General features: G+C 59.1%; 1 protein-coding gene across 2 annotated transcripts in view; it reads right to left on the reverse strand.

The window, feature by feature from the left end:
• Nucleotides 1–761: 761 nt before the first annotated feature.
• KCNQ4 (potassium voltage-gated channel subfamily Q member 4) overlaps nucleotides 762–17,259 on the reverse strand; it is a 70,152-nt gene continuing 53,654 nt past the window's right edge. For both annotated transcript variants that reach the window (XM_059729593.1, XM_019487835.2), the window contains 5 exons: nucleotides 10,809–11,026; nucleotides 9,671–9,773; nucleotides 6,621–6,752; nucleotides 5,493–5,628; nucleotides 762–4,838 (listed from right to left, as the gene is read on the reverse strand). In XM_059729593.1, coding sequence (XP_059585576.1) covers nucleotides 4,620–4,838; nucleotides 5,493–5,628; nucleotides 6,621–6,752; nucleotides 9,671–9,773; nucleotides 10,809–11,026 — 808 coding nt within the window. In that variant the 3' untranslated portion in view covers nucleotides 762–4,619. The remainder of the gene's footprint in view (nucleotides 4,839–5,492; nucleotides 5,629–6,620; nucleotides 6,753–9,670; nucleotides 9,774–10,808; nucleotides 11,027–17,259) is intronic.

A 17,259-nucleotide genomic window follows, 5' to 3' on the forward strand; every position in this document is an offset into this window, starting at 1 on the left:
GCCCACGGCTGTGAAGCATGGGGAGGGGGGTCATGTCACAGCTGGGGACATCTCCAATTTAGCATGGCCCCACCGCTTGCTCATGCAGCAGCCCCAGAGCTCCGAGGGTCCGGACAATGGCTCCATTGCACATGCTTCCTCCTTTCCAGGCTCCGCGGCTTCCTGGCTAGCTGTGGGCAGCATCTTCAGCTAATGGTGATACGGCATGGGAGATGCCTCTGCACCTAGCCGTGTGAGCGGGGGAGCAAGTCAGGACGCCTGAGCTGGGTTCTCCCCGCTCCTGCCGGCAGGTAGAGCCAGCGGGGAGTGGGCGGCTGGCCCTTGGGAAAGGCCGACCTGCTGAACCCAAAAGCTGTGTGGAAACGTTGAGCTTGGCTGGGTCTGGCTGGGCTCTGACCACGACTTGCCCCTCTCCTGGATGGGACAGCAGACCTCTGTAGGCAGGCATGGCTTTGCCACACACGCCACCCCAGGGACAGGGACCCAGGACAGACAGGCTCCCTATCCCAGCGGCAGAAGTGGCTCTGAGCTCCCCAAGCAGCTTGACACCCAACCCAGGGACCAGGGCATTTCCCTCCCGGCAGGTCCTGGGGCTGCAGCAGCTTGTCTGGGACTCAGCTATGGGCCCACATTGCCACCTAACGGGGGAACGAAGCAGAGACGCGAGGAATATCGTCCCACCGAGTGATGAACACTCCTACCGCAGCCTGTGCCCCCCACCTGGGTTGCGCCGGGATGGAGGAAGAACAGGACACGCAGGCCGCCGTCTACTTAAAACTTTAATGAAACAAATAAGTTAATAAGTTAATAAAGTGAGGTAACTATCATCGTCGGGGGAACAAGGCTCATCGGGGATCCATCAGAGGGGGGTGGGGGGGATGCTGTTGTGTTTTTGTTCCTCGTTTGGTCGAAGCCGCCGCAATCTGCCCCCCTCCCCTGCCCCTCTCCCGCCACCGCCCCGCCTGGACACATGAGACACGTGTGTACAGTGGGGGCCATGACGGGGCCGGGGCCGAGGGTCTCTGTGCAGAAGTCAAACACATGCATGAGCATGCAGGAGGTTCGGGTGAGACCAGCTCTGGTCGGCGCTCCTGGGGGTGGGAGCAGGCAGCATGCACTACCTAGGCGTGAAATGCAAGCAGGACTCAGCTGAACAGATGGCCTCCCCCTGCCCCTCTCAACCCAGCTCCCCGCTGGCTGCCTCTCCCGCCCTGGTGCTGTCAGAGCTGGTGGGAGCTACAAGGGGGCATTGATTTCTCTCTCCCCGACACCCCCGCTGAGACCAACAGGAGGTGAAGGGAACAGAGATCCTTTTGCATGGAGCATGGGCACCTGCTCTGCATCAAGGGCCTCAATATCCAGAGCACCCAGGGGTGCCCCTTGGTGAAAGGAGACCTGGATAGGACCTGAGCCAGCCCCTGGGATGGAGAGTGCTGCCAGCTCTGCCCAGGGAGGGTGGAGTGTAAGGGGGGTAAGGGAGGCAGCTGGACACCCCAGCAAGCTGGACCCCCGCCTATTATGGCAGCCATGCTTTGGGGGCACTGGCTGCGTGCGGGGCAGGGGAAGACAGGCTGCAATGGTCCTGGGTGCACAGGGCACCTCCAGGATTCAGCTGGGTCTTTTCACCAGGGCAGAGCTGGCCCAAAAGCCTGGCTCAAGGCTGCCTGGTGGCCTGTGCTCCTCCGGGCATCAACCGCAGGCTGGGATGGAGGTCAGCCTGGGAGGGGGCAGGCCCTGAGCCAAAGGTTGGGTGCTGTTAAAGCAACCCCCACCCCTTCCCCCTCGGCAAAGGGGTGGGGGTTGCTTTAACAGCTACACATAAATGCGCATTCAGGATGCTCCCCCAGGATGCTCCCCACACCAGCTCCCAGAGACAGGAAGGAGAGCCTCGCTATGGGGTCTGGGGGATGCCCATGGAGGCTAGTACCTGATGCCCCCAGCTGTGCCAAGGGGATGGGCAGGGCAGGGCTGGGTATGGCGCACATACAAGCTGCCTGGGAAAACTCTTCACTGCTTGGGGAAGGGAGCTCACGGACACCCGGGACAGACCCCTCACAGGCACAGGCTGCCTGTCATGGCAGGTACGTGCCCCCCATATACACACAGATGTGTCCACCTGGTGCGCTGCAGGTGGGACCAGCAGGATTTGGGTTCAGAGGGGCTCAGGATCCCGCTCTGATGAAGCCAGCTCCCGCGCATACTGGGATCACATCCCACCTCCGAGGGCACAAGCCTGGGAGCCAGGACACCTTGCTTCTCAGCTCTGCTCCAGACCTGTCCCTTCCCCACGCCGGGCCTCAGCTTCCCCGTTCGCCTGCCTCGCTGCCTTTCTGGGGCTGGAAGAGGCCCAGCTATAATTCAAATAGCAAAGCGGGGAGCTGTTATTCTCATGTTGGGATAAAGTGGAAGAACATATAGGTAGGGCTGTGTGCACGTGTACGTGTGCACACATAGCTGCTCTCTGAGCGACAGTGTCTGTGACCTTGAGGGGGGAAAGCCCCCATGGGAACAGCTCTGTGTGCCTCTCTGGCTGCTGATAAAACCTGACGCCCCAGCATTTTCCCCATCAAATGTACCATGCCGAGCCCTGGGGGGCTGCTAGCTGTGGCTGTGAGCATGGGGACCCTTCCTCCACCTGAAAAACAAGTCAAGGGCCCTGGTCACTCCACTTTAAAAAACTTCAGGCATCTAATCATGGCAGGACAATGATGCCACGTGATTAAATGACTAATCAGACACCGATGGGGAGCAGAGCAGCTAATGAAAAATCGTGCAGCCATCAGCTAAAAGGTATGCTGCAAATATTCATGAGTCTGGAGGATGCACCAGGGCATCAGGGGGCCTTTGGGAGCAATTTCCTCCCCAGATACTGTGGTGACGGGTCTTAATCTAGCAGGGAAGGATGGATGGGCGGAGGCAGCAGGGGTGAAGCACTGGGGCTGGGCCACTGAAAAGTGAAGCCATGTGTCCAGCTGTGGGAGGAGAAATCCAGTCTGGGGAACAACCTCTGGGGGAGCGAGGTACAGAGGTACTGGGCACGCTACACTACCAGTGCCCAACATGCCACTTCGAGGCGTCTGCAAGCAGAGGGGGAGCTGGGAGCCCCACGGCGGTGGAGAAGAGAAGGTCTAAAGCTATGCTACAGTGTTAGTACTCCTTCTCCTGCCTGCACATACACACATACACACACACACGCACACCCTCCTCCAGCAACGGACCTCCAGCCAGCTGCATTTCCACGCGCATCACATGCAGCAAGGCCGGTACTCGGCCCGACGCGCGGATCTGCCCCCCAGGCAATGGGAGTCTTTCCACCAGGAGCAGAATCCCATCGTCCTGCGAAACCCAGCCACCGACAGGCGTGGGCTCACCCACTCACACCATGCACCCACACACAGATAGATGCGTATTGCCAAGGCCGACGGGCTAGTCATCCCTACCCCCGCCGGGATATAAGGTTGCATATTCAAACGTTGTTGCATATATGGTTACCCTCAGAGCGTGCATTGCTGTGCAGAAGGCTCCACTGTGCTTATAGTTACAGTCACGGCTGCAGGAGACGGTGCCCCTGCCAGCTAAGAGATAGGAAAGGTGGGGACAAACTCACCGGGCCTCCTCAGGGAGAACCCGGTCGTGCCCCAGCTACTTCCTAGACATAGAAAGAAAAGAAAAGAAAAAAAAACACATTCAATTGAGTCGCAATGCCCCTTGTTTAGCACTGGAAAGGAAAGGGTTACCTAGCCTTGCATAGCTGTTGATGAGATCCAAGCTCCAGCTCCAGGGATGACCCCCAGAGCCGGAGGGGTGCTGAGGACATCAGCGAAGAGGTCAGAGCCGCTCACCTCGCTGCTGAGAAGCTCCTGGCCAAACTTTACCCTGTTTCAAAGCTGGCTCCGAGGTTGGCTCCAGGCAGAAGCCTCCAGCCAAAGCCACCGCTTGGAAGGAAAAGACTGGTGGCGAGGTCCCACGGTTCATCGCCAGCGGTACCTCCTGGCCGCAGGGGTGGCCACGGTCTCCAGACTCCGACGGCCGCCCGAGAGGCTGCGGGAGATACCGCGAGGGGCCTGGGCTGGTTCTGGGTGGCTTGGGACCCCTCCCCAATCTTCGAGGCCTGGGTTAAAATGCACCAGTCTGGGAGCAGGCTGGGGTGGATTTCCCTCGGAAGAGAAGGCTGCCCAGGAAGACCGAAGTCTGGAGTCTGTTGCTTAAAACAAAGAGCATCTCAGCTCCCCGCGCAAGTCACTGGAGTGCCTCTTGCTAGGGGTGGTTTTGAGGGAGCAGGGGTAACCCTCGGCGAAGCCACAAGCATCGTCCTCTCTGCTGCATCCCCGTCGTGGCTGCCGCGTGGCCACGTGGCTCTCCTCAGCTGAATACTAGTGGCTTAATAATTCCCGCGTGTCCAGGAAGGAAGACTTGTTCAAGTAAAATCAAGGTGCGTTGAGAACCCGTTCGACGAGGCTGGAGGCCCCAAGCCCGCCCTGCGAGTCCGGAGCCTGGCGGGGCCCGGGGTCAGCTTTCTCGCCTGCCCACGCAGCGCCCGTCTGTCTGCAGAAAGGGGGCTGCCCCTCGCCCCGGCTCTGCCCCGTCTGGGGCTGTCCCATCCGTGCGAGGAAGCCCGCTCAGTCCATGTTGGTGCTGGCCGACCTGGAGATGTTTAGGGTCTGGGCGGACATGGAGATGTCCTCGTGGTCCACGGGGCTGTGGTAGTCGGAGGTGATGTCGGGGTCGAGGGCAGGGATCGGCATGGCGGTCAGGCTGAAGGAGTTAGTGGAGCCTTTCCGTAGGCACTGGGTGTAGACGCCCAGGAGCAGGTCCAGCTTGTGCTCTATGGACTGCACCTGGTGGGGAACAGGGAGGGAGGAAGAGGATTTCAGCCTCAGCTTGGGGCTGCAGGGGACGGGGTCCCCAGATTCAAGGGGGCAACGGGGCCGCACAGAAGCTCTGGATGGCTGGGTTCGAGCCCTGCTGAAGTCCCACATGAAAGCACCCCTGGAGGACTCCTTGAAGGCATAGCTGCCATGAGGGGACTGGGCTAAGCAGGCCGGGAGACCCCTGCCCGCCCTGTGCTCCTAGGAGAGCAGGCAGAAAGGAGCCAGACCCAGGAGGCAGGAACCAGGTCCACATCATGGGGAGCCTGACGGAGAGATGGGACATTAGGGCACAACCACCATGGGACAGCTGGGACATACAGCATCAGGAGCCCGATTCAGTCCCCACCTCTTCTCTATTCAACCTTGCTGCCCCTGAGGCAGGAAGAGAACCCGGGCATCCTAGCTCCTACCCTGCTCTTGCTGGAGAAAAGTACTGTGGTTGTAACAGGACTGTGGACCACGTTCTTCCACCCACCACTGGATGGACAGACAGACACCTCGCTCCAGCGGACACCTCCCTCCAAAGGGGTGCAGCAGGAGTCAGGCATGTGCACAGGGCTGTGCCATGCTCTTGGAAGCCACGCTAGGTGCTGCGCATGCCACCCCGGCCCCCGGCCGTACCTGCTTCTCCACCTTGACCACACGCCCCATCATACTGAGCTCGTCCACCGCATCTGCCTCCAGCGCAGGCTTCTCCATCTTCTCCCGGAGCTTCTTGTCGATCGGCATGGCTCCCCTCCCTATGATCTGATCCACGCTGTCCATGGGAAGCCAGCACATGGGGGCAGGGGGTTACTTCACTTTCAAAGGCTTGGGATTATGCTGGACAGGGCCAGAACCAGCCAGCCCTCCAGCTTCACATCTGGTCTTGAATAGGGACCAGAGCCGAGCAAGATGCACAGCCCCCCACCATGCACACGGCTGTATGATGCATGGACGCAAGATCCTTCCCATCCCCTGCGGGCACAACTCTGCCCGGGGCTGCAGCATCACGCACTCTGAGATGTCGCGGGGTAAGTCTATGCAGTGGTGTGAAGGGCAGACTGTAGCTGAGGCCGGAGCAGTGCAGATGGCATGCAGCATGGCCCAGGGTGCCCTGCTTGCCCGCAGCCCAGGACATGTGCTGCCACTGGTAGCCCAGCTGGAAACCCAGGCGGCCACGTCTCCACCGCTGCAGGATCCCTGCTAGCGAAGTGGAAGCCGGCCAGGCGGTGCCCCAATCGCTATGCCACACAGACAGACTTCATGTGGCCATTGTGGAAAGGGCCCAAGGGAAGTGGGCATCGGGCTCAGAGCATTAGCAGCTAATTGTCATTGTCCTTGGCCTCCTGGCCCCTGTCACTGGGGATAGGGCAGGGGAGAGGGCCGTTCCAACCTAAGGCTGCCAGTGTAAAAGGCCACAAGTCTCTCAGTCTTGGGGATTTGTCCTGCTACCCATCAGCCTGGTGCTGGTCCTAGATGTAGGCATCAACAGGGAAGCCCCTAGCAAACTCCAGAGAGTCTCTGGGCATGGAGAGATGAAACGGCTACCCCACTTCCCAAAGGAGTGGTACAGCTTCCCGACGGCTGAGTTTTGCACCATTTCCCAGCTCATCCTCCCACCCCCCTGGAGCGGGTCATATGAGAGCCAAGTCCTGCACGGGAAGAGGCTGCGGGAAGGCAGCCAGGACCCCTGGGATGGGAACAGTTCTCCCCGCGGGATCGTTGTGCGCAGCAGGGGCCCCGTAGGGCCACGCGGGATGCTCTCACCGTGACTGGAGGCTCTTGATGCGGCCCAGCATGTCCAGGTGCCCAGCTGAGTATTGCTCAATGACGTCCTTGACATCATAGGGCCTCAAGGTCTCCTTGAACTTCCTCTTTGCCACCAGGAACCTCAGGATCCTGGGGGGGAACACAGGAGGCGTGAGCCATGGGTAGCACCGAGGACCCCACGACTTGCCGCTTGCCTGGTGAGAGCACCCCTCTGGCTCAGGGGTTTGCCCCGGGAGACCGTGGTTAACAGAAAGGTCTTCATCCCAGCCATCCTGCCTTGAGGGGTGGATCTCTGATGGGAAGGAGGGTCTCTTCTCAGGTACCATGCCTTTTGGAGTGGCTGGGGAGTGGCAGGGGACATGGCCCAGTGCAGACCCAGTCCCCAGGCTTGCTACCAAGGACAAAGTAAGGACCAGGAGCCAGGCGCAGTGATGGAGGATGGGTTCCCAGGGGCTGCCACACACAACCTCCTTTTCAAGGCATCCTTAAATCTGATTGCTGGCAGCTGGGAGGGTCTGTCAGGGAATGTGTCCTGCTTCAAACACCATCTCTAAACCCTCTTCTGGGGACAGGGCACCGGGCTGGGTGCCCCCGGGGCTATTCCTGCCACCCCCTCCCTGTGGGTTGCAAGGCTGCGTCCTGCTCGGTACGCACTGCCCGACTGTGCATGCGACTCCCAGGAGAGAAGCTGGCAGCCTGCCCTCCTGGCTGCTTGTCTCAGGGAAGCGGTGCTGACTTTACAACCTGGAGCCCGAGTCCTGGGAGCCCAGGGCAGCTGTAGGTCCTAGGTGATTGGGGAGCAGAGAGGGTCTAGAGCAGTGATTTCCAAACGGGGTTCCTCAAGATCCTTTTGAGGATGCCATGCAATGTTAGCACTGTTACGTGTGCAAAGATAAACCCAGAGATTTCAAATGGGAATCCCCAGTGTTAACCCCCCCTGCCCTGCCATGCCATGCTCTTCCCGAGTTCTCTGCAACAGAAGCACTGCTCTGGTATTTTTCTGTTGTCAAAACTAGAGTGAAAACTAAGAGCTGGCATTTTCCGACGGGGTGTCTTGAGTCTGCCGAGTTGTGACTTAAGGGGTGACCCCGAGTGTGAAAAGGTTGAAAAGCACTGCTCTAGATGCCTTACTAGCTAGCTGTATCCAGGCTCCAAAGTGGGAAGAACCTGTCTGCTGTATTTTCCATCAGTGCAACTTGCCCTTGGAATCAGCCTCAATCAGCGAGGAGGAGAAGGGAAGGGCCCAGCCCCTGGCTCCCCCCCTCCCAGCGGCTGCTCCTCAGTCACCTGCTCCTTGTCAAGCAATTAGCCACAATGCTGCTTACATAGCAGAGGCAGAGAGGCTGGCGGGGAAGGTTTGTTAGCGAGGGCTGTCCTGGGCAGTGATGGATAACTTCATAACTCCCCGTCAGCAGAGCCGGAGCAGCGGGGCTGGCGTACAAGGCACTGGGGACTTGGAGCCGTGCTCTCCTCCAGCTTGCACTAAGCGGCCCCAGTTAATGAGCCTCGTTCGGTAGGCACAGGCCACAGATTGGGGTCTGAGGCTGCAGGGTGAGCTCACTACATCCAGGGAGCTGGGGCACAGCTATGCCAGGGTGTGATGCATCTCTGCTGGGGGGTCTCGCCCAGCCGGCTGCCCCATTTAAGTACAGGCGAGCCCTCACTCCAGACAAGGTCTCTGCCTAGGTCCAGCGTGCAGGCACCAGTGCTGTTTGCTGGGTGGGCAAGTGCCCAACCTGTGCACACCACAGGAGAACAAGAAGTCTAGGTCGGGGTAGCTGCACTTCGAAAAAACAGTGGTTTGCATCTACAAAGGACCCAGGAGCTCTGAAATCCTAGCCCCTGCTATTCTCCAACCACAAAAATCTCCTTTTCCTCCTACCAATGGATATAAAACCAAGTCCTGAGTGCCTCACACCCCCCACATCCTGATCATGAGGGTCCTGCTGCCCTCCCAGAGCTCAGATGAGAAGCCAGGAGTCCTGGCATCAGCTCTCATGAGATATCCCGGCTCCTACTGCACTCCACTTCCCCATCAGAGTGCAACCAGTGGAAGCAAGGTGGCTTTTCAACCTACCTCCCCACCCCTATCCCAGCTCTTCTGCTACCTCGGCACTGACACCCCTAGGGATGCCACCCCATGGGTAGGGGAGGAAAGATGGTGGGCACGAGTGGTGGACCTGCTTGGGGCAGAGGGGTCTCTTCTCAGGTGCCACGGCTCTTGGGATGGCTGGGGAGAGGCAGGCAGAGCATGGCTTGTGGTGGGTGCAGCAGCCAAGGCTTCTTTTGGGATGCGCGCTTGGGTTTGAGGACCGAAACAATTCATCCGGGAAAACAAGTGGCAATGAAAGTGGCATCTCTGTCCGACCTCTGCTCCCTGCGGCTGCCTCCTTGGGGGTGTGAACTGGAGATGGCCAGGATCCTTCCCCGTGCTGTCACTGGGATGCTTCGCAGACCTATTTGTGTCAAGAGCTTCACCACGAAACAAAGCCTGTCTGCTGGTAAATTAATGAGGCAGCCAGGGAGCGAGAGCCGGCAGGGGCTGGCTGTCAGCGGCACGGAGAAGGCAGCACCGAGGGGCTGGGGCAAGTGCCCCAGGCAGAAGTCTCCCATCTAGACAAGCCCCTCTCCCTTGGTCCCCTCTCACTGCTGATCTCCAAGCTCATCGCAGGCTCAGGAGAACTGGCACGGGCACAAGCAAAGAGTCCCCTACACAGAGCACAAGCCCCAGTTTAGGTTTGCAAGAGGCCTGGGCTGGGCTGAATATGGCCTTCATTTGGAGAGGGGAAGTTTGCTGTTTCTGAGACCTGTGCTCTGATGAGCAGGAAACGGGGTCATTTCCCTGATTGGGACTTCCTCTCATCTGGGGGCTTTGACTCTGAGTATTTAGTGCAGTGACGTCCCTGCTCCCCACGCCTCTCGCCTTCATGGTGCTCCCCGGGCTGGCCTGAGATGCCCAAGTACTGAGGTCTCTCTGCTCTGGGCTAGTAGCCCGGGGTGGGCGGGTGACAAGGTGTGCAGGAGGACAGATGGACAGACGCACGCACCTGACAGCCCTGATGAGCGTCTTCACTGCCGGCATGATGTCCTCGAAGGTCAGGTCGCTCTGGTGGCCCTTCTCCTCGCTGCCGTCCTCCACTGGGCAGTCAGCTGATGGCAGAGCACAGGATGGCAGTGAGGACACCCCACTCTCTTGCATTCAGATCTACAGCTTCACACAGCCTCCTCGCTGGGGCTCACCTGACCGCAGCCTCTGCCCCCTGTGCCAGCCTGGGTCCCAGCTCCCTTGCTGGCTTATCCTGAGAAAGGCTGGTCCTGTCCGGGTCACCGGTGACCTCAGAGCCTTTTCATGACATCGCCCGTGCCCACACCCTTCCCTGGACAGATAATTTCCAGAGGGGGAAACTGAGGCAGACAGCAGTGCAGGGACTTTCCCAGATCACACAGTGAGCTATGGTGGAGACCTCCAGCCTGCTTGTGCCCTAACTGCACAACCGCCCCATAGGGTCCTTGTCACACGCAGGGTGTGTGTGGGGTGGGGGGAGTGCATTTTGGGGGGAACCATTCAGATTGGAAAGAGACTCAAATGCACAACAGCAGGAAGGAAGGGGCAAAATGTAAAACAGACCTCTGCGCAGGCTTTTAAACCCCTGGGCCCAGCTGCTGGGCAGAGACCCCGGGGCCTTGTGGTTATGGCCAATATATGTGGGAACCAGGGAAATCCAACCTAAATACTGGCACAACCGCAGGGACCGTCAGGTGCCATCACCTGCCAGCGCTCCTGGGTACCTCCTGCTGACACAGCGATGGGCTTCCCACCAGCTCTGCCAGGCCTCTCAATCCCACCCCACCCCACCCCCCTCTGGGCACCTGGGGGCAACTTGCACACCCGTGTGCCCTCAAGCCTGCTGTTCCCACCCCCATGGCTCTGGGGATGCACCCTCTTCTAGTCAAGACCCCCCAACACCCTCACCATCAGCTGCTCCTCTCCTGCATCCTCTGCCACATCCTCTGATCCTCCTGCCCTGGGCATCTCCCAAGCCAAGACCCCCTCCAGGATGGGATGGAGCCAGCTCCCCACTCCGGAGACCGCTTGCATTCAGGCCTCCTGGGTTTCATGGCCCCCGCTCCTCCCTGCCCATAGCTGGCAATGGGATGTGACCGGCACCGCTGGCGAGCACCTACCCTCCGCCGGCGGCCGTGGCTTGAGCCGCAGAGAGGCCCGGAAGCGGGTGCGGTCGTTGAAGCTCCAGCTCTTCTGCACCTTGGTGGGGCTGGGCACCTCGTTGACGTTCTCGGTGCTGGGGGAGCGCCGCATGGGGGGCATCAGGTGCTGCCTCCCCCGGCCGCTCTGCCGCTGGGCGTTGTTGAGGCGGATGCGGTCTTTGAGGCCCATTTTGGTGCTGCGAGGGGCGGCGGGAGGAAGCACAGCACGCGTTAGTGGAGGACGGGGCTCTCCTGGGGGAGGGCGGAGGCAGGCAACGGGGTGAGCCCAGGAGGGCAGGAGGGGATGGATGCCTTCTTCCCCAACTGGGCCCAACCCCGAGGACCTTGCTCCAGCCCGCGAAGCCCCATGGGAAGACCTCAAGCTTTGCCCAAGTTCAAGGGAGTCATGGACTGAGCATGGACTGCAAAAAAGTCCCTGAGCTTTGGGGACGGGGTGTCAGGTCCCAATGCCAGCTTCGCAGTGCTGGCGAGGGCTGGACCAGCTGGGCCAAGGGCTTGGCAAGGCTGCATGGGTGTAGGGGAGACTGCAGCGCTGCTGATGGATGCTCCCACTTCACTTTAAACCCTGTGGGACTTCAATGGGGTTCAACCCAGGGCTCCCTTTAGCCGGGCGGGCGTATGGAGTGGGAGCCTTGCTCCCCAGGTGTCACGGGACCCCGACTGGTCAGCAGGGAGAGTCCCTACGCCATTATTTTTGTTTAAAAAAAAGACAACACTTTTTCGGACAGACAGAGACAGAAGGAGAGGGGACAGAGGCGGCTGCTGGCGGGCTGCCGGGAGGACACACACAGAGACCCTGCCTCAGACACATGCAGAAGCCACGACACCGGGGTGGGGAGGGGGACAGACACGAGCCCCTGGCTGGACCAGACATGAAGCCCCTCGGCTGCTGCCGGAGCTGCCCTGAGTTGCTCCTTGCATCAGGGACGGGAAGGAGAGGCCAACCGCGAGGCAGTCCAGGAAGATAGCAGGGCTGGGGCACCTCCGGGCTATCCGCAGCCGGGGGCCCCGATCCTGCAAGGTACCGAAGCACGTTGCTAACGCCCTGGGACGATCCACCTGCTTCGGTGCCTGGCTGAACGGGGCTGCGCCTGCCCTCCTGCCGCAGCCTGCAACGCCGGGATGAGTCAGTCTGCATCATCCCAGCCCTCGCTCGGGACTCCCGGCGCAGGTCAGGCTCTCAGCAGAGGCCACGAGGTACAACCACGCCAGGGGCTGACCGCTAGGCCCTGCCCAGCCTGCAGCTGCGGAAACAGACCGTTCGGTAATTAATTAACGAGGCAGCTCAGGCCCTAATTTAATTCCATTGCTAGCTGCCAAGTCATCAAACCCTTCCAGGCTCCCCGCTGCCACCCGCCCGCTCCCTTATCTAAAACTCCACGGAAAGAAAGTATTAACGACAGGTTTTGTTTAGGTAGGACCTACACAAAAACACTCTTGCGTTCCCCACCTTGCGGGCCGGTTAGCTCGTGCCCACGCGCCCCCCAGGGGCCACTGGCAAATGAGGAAATAAAAGGGGACCCCAACTGGGTGGCTAGGAGATGAGATGGATTTAAAAAGAGGAGGCAAAAAATCTACAGGGGAAAAGATGCAAAAATTTCAGGGAGAAGATGCAGAGGGATCAGAGGCGAGCGCGGGCCCAACTCCCCTCGTGGATGCAGGTCAAAGTCAGGAGGATTGCTGCTGATGCCAGCAGTTTTGCAAACGCAAGGAGAGGAGAATCGGGACCGAGCCATTTCTGCCCCTGTAGCTCGCTGTAACGGCACCCAGCAAAGCTCCTGGCACCGCGTGCTGGTGGGCACCGCACGGTTCGTTTTGCACCCTGCCGGTCTGGAGCTCTAATTCTGCCTGGCTCCCAACCTGAGGGCTGGCAGCTGGGGGACAAGGAGCTTGGGGCGGCCTCCACCCAGGGGGGCACGATTCCCAGTCGGCGCTGCCAGCCCCGATGCCAGCTCCAGCCTCACGCGCTGTGCAGTTACCTAGTCGTGGGCTGAAGACAAAGCAGTGACAGCAGGAGACAGACACAGAACGGAAAGGAGCAGTCAGACGAGGCCGCCGGAAACCCAGAGAGGAGGTGTTTGGATGGCTGAGGCTTTGGGGAGTGGCCCCAAAAGGGCCTCGGGGGGCTAAACAAGCAGCTGAAGCTTGCATCCCTCCCCACCCCATACAAGCCCATGGGGAAAGCAGTGGTGGGGCGATGCCTCCGCTAGGCTTCGGAAAGGCTGCGGGGAGTCTGGAGCATCTGCCGAGCGGGAACCTCGAACCGCCTAGACCCCCAGGAGGGCGTCCCGGCTCCGTCGAGGCCATATGGGAGAGGGGCAGGCACCGTTCTAGAGGTTCAAACCAGGTCCCAAAACCACGGCGAACGCCGCCCCAGTCTAGAACGTCTTGTCCATCCCTTCCCGTCCTCATGCCGCAGGCAGACCCCATGCAAGCCAGCCAGCACAACTGCCACACGCCATGCAAGAAGCCCCCAGAGCCCGGGCCCTACGGCCCATGCAGCAAGCTCAGCAGGAGAGGCAGGGCCTGGCCGCTTGGTCTCCAGGGCTGGTTCGGTCCCTCTCCCGGCCCTTTGGCCATGGAGACAGCAAACATGACTTGTTTCCGCTTTCAGGCACTTTTGAATGAGAAGTAAGGGCGGGGAGTCAGCACGAGGCCAAAATCCAAGGTGCCCCACTCTTGTGGCCAGATGAGGGTTCAATAGCTCGTGGAAATCCATGTACAAGTTTCCATTCATTTTGGGAGGGGGGTCTTTCATTTCAGACTCTAGTTTTCAGGGCTTGCAGCTGCCTTTCAGCTGAGGATTTCAAAGCCCTGTGGTCAGTGCCAGGTGGCCTAGCCCACTGAAGTGGGGCGAGCTACCTTGCATTTGCCACGGGGTAAGAGCATATGCATGGCTGCTTGGGGCAAAGAGGCCCACGTACTGTATGTTCACACCCCGGTTTCACCTTCGGTAACCCGTCCACGTGCCCCAACCCTCAAAAGAACATTGGTCCCATCACGGACCCAGACATATATATCTGAAAGGTTGGACCCTCCAAGCCCTCTGCTCAAACACCCACGGGCTTTGGAGAAGTCATCCACAGAATCATAGAAAATGGACTCTCCAATTTGTCCACATCCTTTCTGCAGCAAGGGGGCCCAAAACTGGACGCAGGGCTCCAGATAAATTCATTCAGCCTCTATCCTCGCCCTTGCATTTACCCCTGGCCTGACTGCACAAGGAACAAGGAGCCAATACCCCTACAGGGAAGGACTACTCTGCTCAGGTTCGTCATGGACTAACATGGAGCCGTTGCTCCTCTAGATGCAGAGCTGGGAATTCAATAACTTTTGGCACAGCAGTGTCCTGATGCCAGGCCCAGGGCGGTCAAGTGAATGGGAGCAAGGACATGGCCTCTGAATAGTGCCAAACATTTCACGAACAAGTTGCCCCTCAGTAGGCACCGCCTGAGCATGCCGCTGCAGGTTTTTGTCCGTACAGGTAGGTAGCCACTCAGCCAGGAAAGAACAGGCCCACCCCTGGGGAAACTACTGGCCCAGGGTTTGGAAAGCCCTCCAGCAGCTCGGTCACGGCCCAGCTCTCATGCCGAGACAGCAGCTCACAGCCACTAAACATCAGGCCCTGGCCACCCTAAAAGCGCAGGATGTTTTACATGCACCGGTTAAATCAGCCTCGCAGCGACTCTGCCGGGGAGGTCACTCCATTATGCCCGGAGATGAAGTGCCGTCCCCAAAGCAGCATGGCAAAACGGTGGAAGAGAACCAGTGCTCCCCATGCCTGACCCCCAAAACCATCTTTTTTCTCGCAGGACAAGCCAGGTCAGGGGGCTGGTCCATCCACAGAGCTCGGTCAACAGCTCTGACCCACCTGGGGAAGTCACTCCTGCCAAGGGCTGCCGGGCAGGGCTTCTGCTGCCTTACGGCAAGTAGCTCTCACTGCAGCCGGCCAGCCTAGTCTGGCTGCGAAGGGGCCGTCTCTACTAAGGTCGAGCCTGATGCTAAGTCTATACCGTAACCAGAGTCCAGCCTGAGCTAGCTTCCTTATGCCAGGCCCAGGGTGGTCAAGTGAACGGGATCCTGATGCCACAGGCAGCGACAGCAGTGAAGGCATTGCGCCCTGCGCTCCAGCCTGCGCCGGACACCCAAACACAGCCCGATGGACTCAAGCAAGTTAGCACAGCTCACGCTGCTCTGCACTGCCTGCACGAGCTGGATTCGGGCTTGCGGCAGAGCGGACAAACCCTTTGCATGCCACAGCCTCCAGCTGTTCCCCACATCCTCTTCAAATACCACAACCACTTAAGTGGTTTTCCTAGGACAGGGGAAAACCATGAACGTGGCAGGGGGTAGTACCCTGACTGGTTAGCTTCTCACTTTCGCTTCCAGTGGGAAGATCCTGGCTACGCGCCGACTTTAGGGAAATGGGAGACTCCTCCCTAGCTTACTCCTGCAGCCATACGGCGGAGGGCAAGCATCCGAACCCCTAGTCTCCAGGCTTGGGCCTGCATGTAGGATGCCCGCCAACATTTGCATTTGGAAACATCTGAAGCCCCAGGTGGGGATGGAGGATGTTTGCCGGTAGCAGGGCCACATGTGGTTCTTGAATGACTCATGGATTTGGAATTGGTTTGGCTGATTTGATTTGGGACATGAAAAATTTCCTTTAAAAAAGGCCCCCCAAAAACAAAACCCCATCCTCTCCGCTCCAGCTATGAACATAGCTCAGAGGACCATGAATAGTGTTGGCTCAGGCAACAACCGCTTGTTTTGGCTACTGCCGGGCTCCCGCAGCCCTCAGCACCCTCCACCAGCAGGACTGGCCAGGAGACAGCATTTCCATCCCGCGGGCAAGTCTGAGACCCCACCGGACAGCTCCACGGGAGGCAAATCTGCAACCCCAGACTTTTTGCACAAAACACGAGTCTTCCAAAATATGATCCCGACCATCTCCAACCAGCTGGCTGTGACCTCTCTCTTAGGGACGATGATAGGGAAGACGGGAAAAGTCAAAACAAAATATTGAGCTCATTTCCTGCGAAAATTTCAGCGGAATCAATACGCGTGCCGGGGAAACATTTCGATTGCGTCAAATCAGCACTTTCCAACAAAAAACTGTTTGGTCGGAAAATTTTCGGCCACCTGCACTCATTAGTGTCCATTTGCTGATGCACTTGCTTGTGCTTACGACAAGGGGGGGATCAAGGCGCTGTCTGAAAGGGGAGGAGGCGGGGGGAGGCTTGGGGTTCTCCGTTCTGCCTTGCACCGTTCGACTCTTTGGATGACCAAGAGTTGATCCCAAAATGGCTAGCAGTCCCGCCTCTACAATCCCACCCCCCGATGGTAGATTTCCAGTGCAGCGTTGCAAGGGGTGGTAGGCAGAGATGGAGAAAACCACGGAGGATCTGGAGTCGGCAAAGCTCCTTCTGCTGGACTTCCAACCCAAGGTGGTTTGAATCCTCATCCAGCAGCACCCCAAGGGCCAGCGTTGGGGGCGGATAGGTGACACTTTGCATAGCACTTTCCAGCAGGCATCATCCCCGCCGCACCTGGGGTGGAGATGGGAAGTGCCATCTGAGCAAGGGAAAGTCTGAGACCCCACCAGGCAGTATCAGAGCAAGGTTCAGGATTCAGGCGCTCGTGCTCAGATCACCAGACCACAAGCCTCCTCCCTTTTATAAGCACTCCGGTTTTGCTCCATCTCTCCCTGTACCAGCCCCCCGGTCCCCAGCCCTGGCTGCACTGGCAATGCACCAAACCAGGCAGAGGAGAGCAGGCATATCTCCACGACCGCTGCTCTCATTGCAAGGCATCGCTGGGAGCGGGGAGGCCAACATGCAGGCCCCTGGCAATCGGCCGCATTCATGAGGGACGTCCACCCAGATGAAATCAAACCGACCCCCAAACAACTCATGGGAAGCATATCCAAGCACTCAATACCTCGGTTTCCAGCTGGCGTGAATCCGAAAGAAATTCCTCTTACTACTAAAGATCTGGCTAGAGAGTCGAGAGTAAAAGATACAGGAAAAAAGAAGAGAGTTAGTGAGGGACAAAAGGCAAGGCAGGGGTAGGGGGTGGCCTCGGGGCCAAGCTCTGCTGAGGCCTGGAGGAAAGGTGCTGGGCATGGGCACTGCCACCCAGCAGCTGGGAAAAGGAAAGCAGTCTCCAGTCAGAAACAGCCCATAGCTGCAACCCACTGCAGGGGGGAGACCACGCACAAAAGGCTGGATGGGTCGCATCCAGCTCCACGTGAGCCCCGAAGGACAGAAAAGCGTTACAAGAGTGAGCGAGGAATGAGAGGTGTCGGGATCCATGCAAAAGGACAGTCTGTGGAGAAGATGCCGGGAGATGTAACACAAGAACAGGTAGCAGCACCCATAAAGCTCGCTCGTGCTGCTCTTCGCTGGTG

The sequence above is a fragment of the Alligator mississippiensis genome, chromosome 6 (assembly GCF_030867095.1).
Source record: "Alligator mississippiensis isolate rAllMis1 chromosome 6, rAllMis1, whole genome shotgun sequence".
NCBI classification, from domain to species: domain Eukaryota; kingdom Metazoa; phylum Chordata; order Crocodylia; family Alligatoridae; genus Alligator; species Alligator mississippiensis.